Raw genomic sequence first — 2,514 nt, 5'->3', positions numbered from 1 at the left:
CTTTGTTCCCATTCCCTTCCCTGCCCACCCCACCTCTCCATTCCCCTTCCTTCCTCCCCCTTTCTCTTAATCTGCCCTCTTTATTCCTTTGTCTATTCTATTTCTCTTGTTTCAACATCTTCCTTTGTCTTCTATCCTTGTATTCAGTAACATCTTCTAAAATTCTTGTTCCGTTCAGAAGAGCTCTTCCAGTCCCCTTCATACAATAGCCCTCACTCATTTCTTAACCCAGAGAATCTCTCTCCCCCTTCTCTTGTCTCAGCACTCACACCATATATCCCATTACCTCATCCAGTAAAAGACCACCTACATCAATGAGGGAGGCACTCCCTATAGCTGTTCACCCACCCAGCAGTCAACACCACGTGTTTTTGAGTATTGACTGTCAGCAAAGATGAGCACTGCAGGGCAGAAATAAATTATAAGATACATATTTATATCTCTGGGAACTTAGAGTTGAATTACGGAGGGAAAACCTAGAAATGTTAATGAACCATGAAAAGTTCATTAACATTATGATGTGTTCATTGTTGCATGAAAAATGATTGGTACAAAAAAGCATTAGAGACTGGAAAAGGGAGGGTATCTTTAGAGCAGGAGACTACACAGAGGAGAGTGATTACCATTTATTATTCCAGACACTGTTCTAGGAACCTTACGTGTTATTTATTAATTCCCTAGGCAATTTCTATAAAGGAAACATTCTTCTTAGAGATGTGGAAACTAAGACCCAGATTAAGTAACTTACTCAAGGTCAAATTCAAGGAAATAGAAGCTCTGAAATTTGACTCTCGTTTGTTGGATTCTAAGTTGTCTCCCCATCACTATATTACACTGAATCATTGAAAGGCAGGCTCTATGTGTCTCTGGATGGCTTTAAGATATCGCTTGAATGTGTATTCCAGCACTGACTAGTGAAATCTCCAAAGACAAGGCCATTTAATCAGCACCTGGTATTATGATCCGCACATGAGGATGTCCATCATCTGGACTTGGACAATTGCTTTGAGCCACTGAGCACTAGAAGGGCACATAGTAACTTCATGCATCTCTGTCTATGGTGTGTTTTCTTTAGGTGTATAGAGAAGACACCATGGAATCAGGGAACCTCACATGGGTATCAGAATTTGTCTTCCTGGGGCTCTCACAGACTCAGGAGCTCCAGCTCTTCTTGTTTCTGATATTCCTGTTTGTCTACACCACCACTCTCACGGGAAACCTCCTCGTCATGGTCACAGTGACCTCTGATTCCCGGCTCCAGACACCCATGTATTTTCTGTTCCAAAACCTGGCTATCTTAGACCTCTGTTTCTCCTCAGTCACTTCCCTAAAGATGCTTGTGGACTTCCTCGCTGAGAAGATCATCTCCTACCAGGGCTGCATGGCCCAGGTCTTCTTCTTCCACTTTCTGGGAGGTTCCATGGTCTTCTTCCTCTCAATGACAGCCTATGACCACCTTGCTGCCATCTCCCGGCCCCTCCACTATGTCACCATCATGAACACTCAGCTCTGTGTGGGGCTGGTGGTGACAGCCTGGATGGTAGGTTTTGTTCATTCCATTTCCCAACTGGCTCTGATGCTTCCACTGCCTTTCTGTGGCCCCAACATCTTAGGTAACTTTTACTGTGATGTTCCACAAGTACTGAGACTTGCCTGCACAGACACTTCTGTCTTAGAGTTCCTCATGATCTGCAACAGTGGGATGCTCGATGTCATCTTGTTCCTCCTCCTCCTGATCTCCAACTCAGTCTTCCTGGTGATGCTGAGGTCCCACTCAGGGAAGATAAGGAGGAAGGCAGCTTCCACCTGCACCACCCACATCATCGTCGTGCCTATGGTCTTCATTCCAAGCATTTACCTTTATGCCTGGCCCTTCACCTCCTTCTCCATGGACAAGGCTGTGTCCATCAGCCACAGGATCATGACCCCCATGCTCAACCCCATGATCTACACCCTGAGGAACCAGGAGATGCAGGCAGCAGTGAAGAGATTAGGGAGGCGCTGGGTGGTTTGTAAAAGGGAGTGACAATGGGTCACTTTTCTTTGGCTTTGTTTTCCATTTATAAGGTGGAGAGAGAGTATCTGCCCTCTTCATACCCGTGGATGTGTTGTGAGGGTCATTGTAGAAGTGAATGAGTTTGAAACTAAACAACTTACTCAGATTTTTAGAAAAAAGGAAAATATCCTTTTTTTGTGGTGGATGATTTGAACACTCCTAGGACAAGATGTGTTGTCATGGAAACATTCTGGAAAGCCATACCCTCCTTTCTGCCTTCTTGGTGGACAGTTTCCTCTTAAGATGTCAGCATTTCCCCAGAAGAGTAGTTCTGTTTTCTGTATTTTGACCTATTTTCCCAGTACCCCATTTTGGTGTGAATCTGGATTGTTGGAAACTGCACAGAATTCAGAGTATTAATCCTTAAATTAGAGACCCTAACCCAACACTTACCGAACAGATGACCTTGAATGAGACACCTGGCCTCTCTTGAACTTGTAACTTCTTCCTCAACAAAC

The 2,514-nt window shown here is 44.4% G+C and overlaps 1 protein-coding gene across 1 annotated transcript; it reads left to right on the top strand.

Annotated features, from left to right (window-relative positions):
* The first annotated feature begins 1,093 nt into the window (after window positions 1-1,093).
* Window positions 1,094-2,026, top strand: LOC103006272 (olfactory receptor 4D2-like). The gene has a single exon (XM_007176141.1). The coding sequence runs from the start codon at window positions 1,094-1,096 to the stop codon at window positions 2,024-2,026; it is 933 nt and encodes a 310-aa protein (XP_007176203.1).
* Window positions 2,027-2,514: the final 488 nt, after the last annotated feature.

Source organism: Balaenoptera acutorostrata, chromosome 20 (genome assembly GCF_949987535.1).
Source record: "Balaenoptera acutorostrata chromosome 20, mBalAcu1.1, whole genome shotgun sequence".
In the NCBI taxonomy this organism is placed as follows: domain Eukaryota; kingdom Metazoa; phylum Chordata; class Mammalia; order Artiodactyla; family Balaenopteridae; genus Balaenoptera; species Balaenoptera acutorostrata.
This window is presented reverse-complemented; position numbering and strand designations above follow the sequence as displayed.

Coding starts and splice junctions, on each gene's coding strand:
- LOC103006272 (XM_007176141.1), top strand. CDS start 1,094: ATGGAATCAGGGAACCTCACATGGGTATCAGAATTTGTCTTCCTGGGG.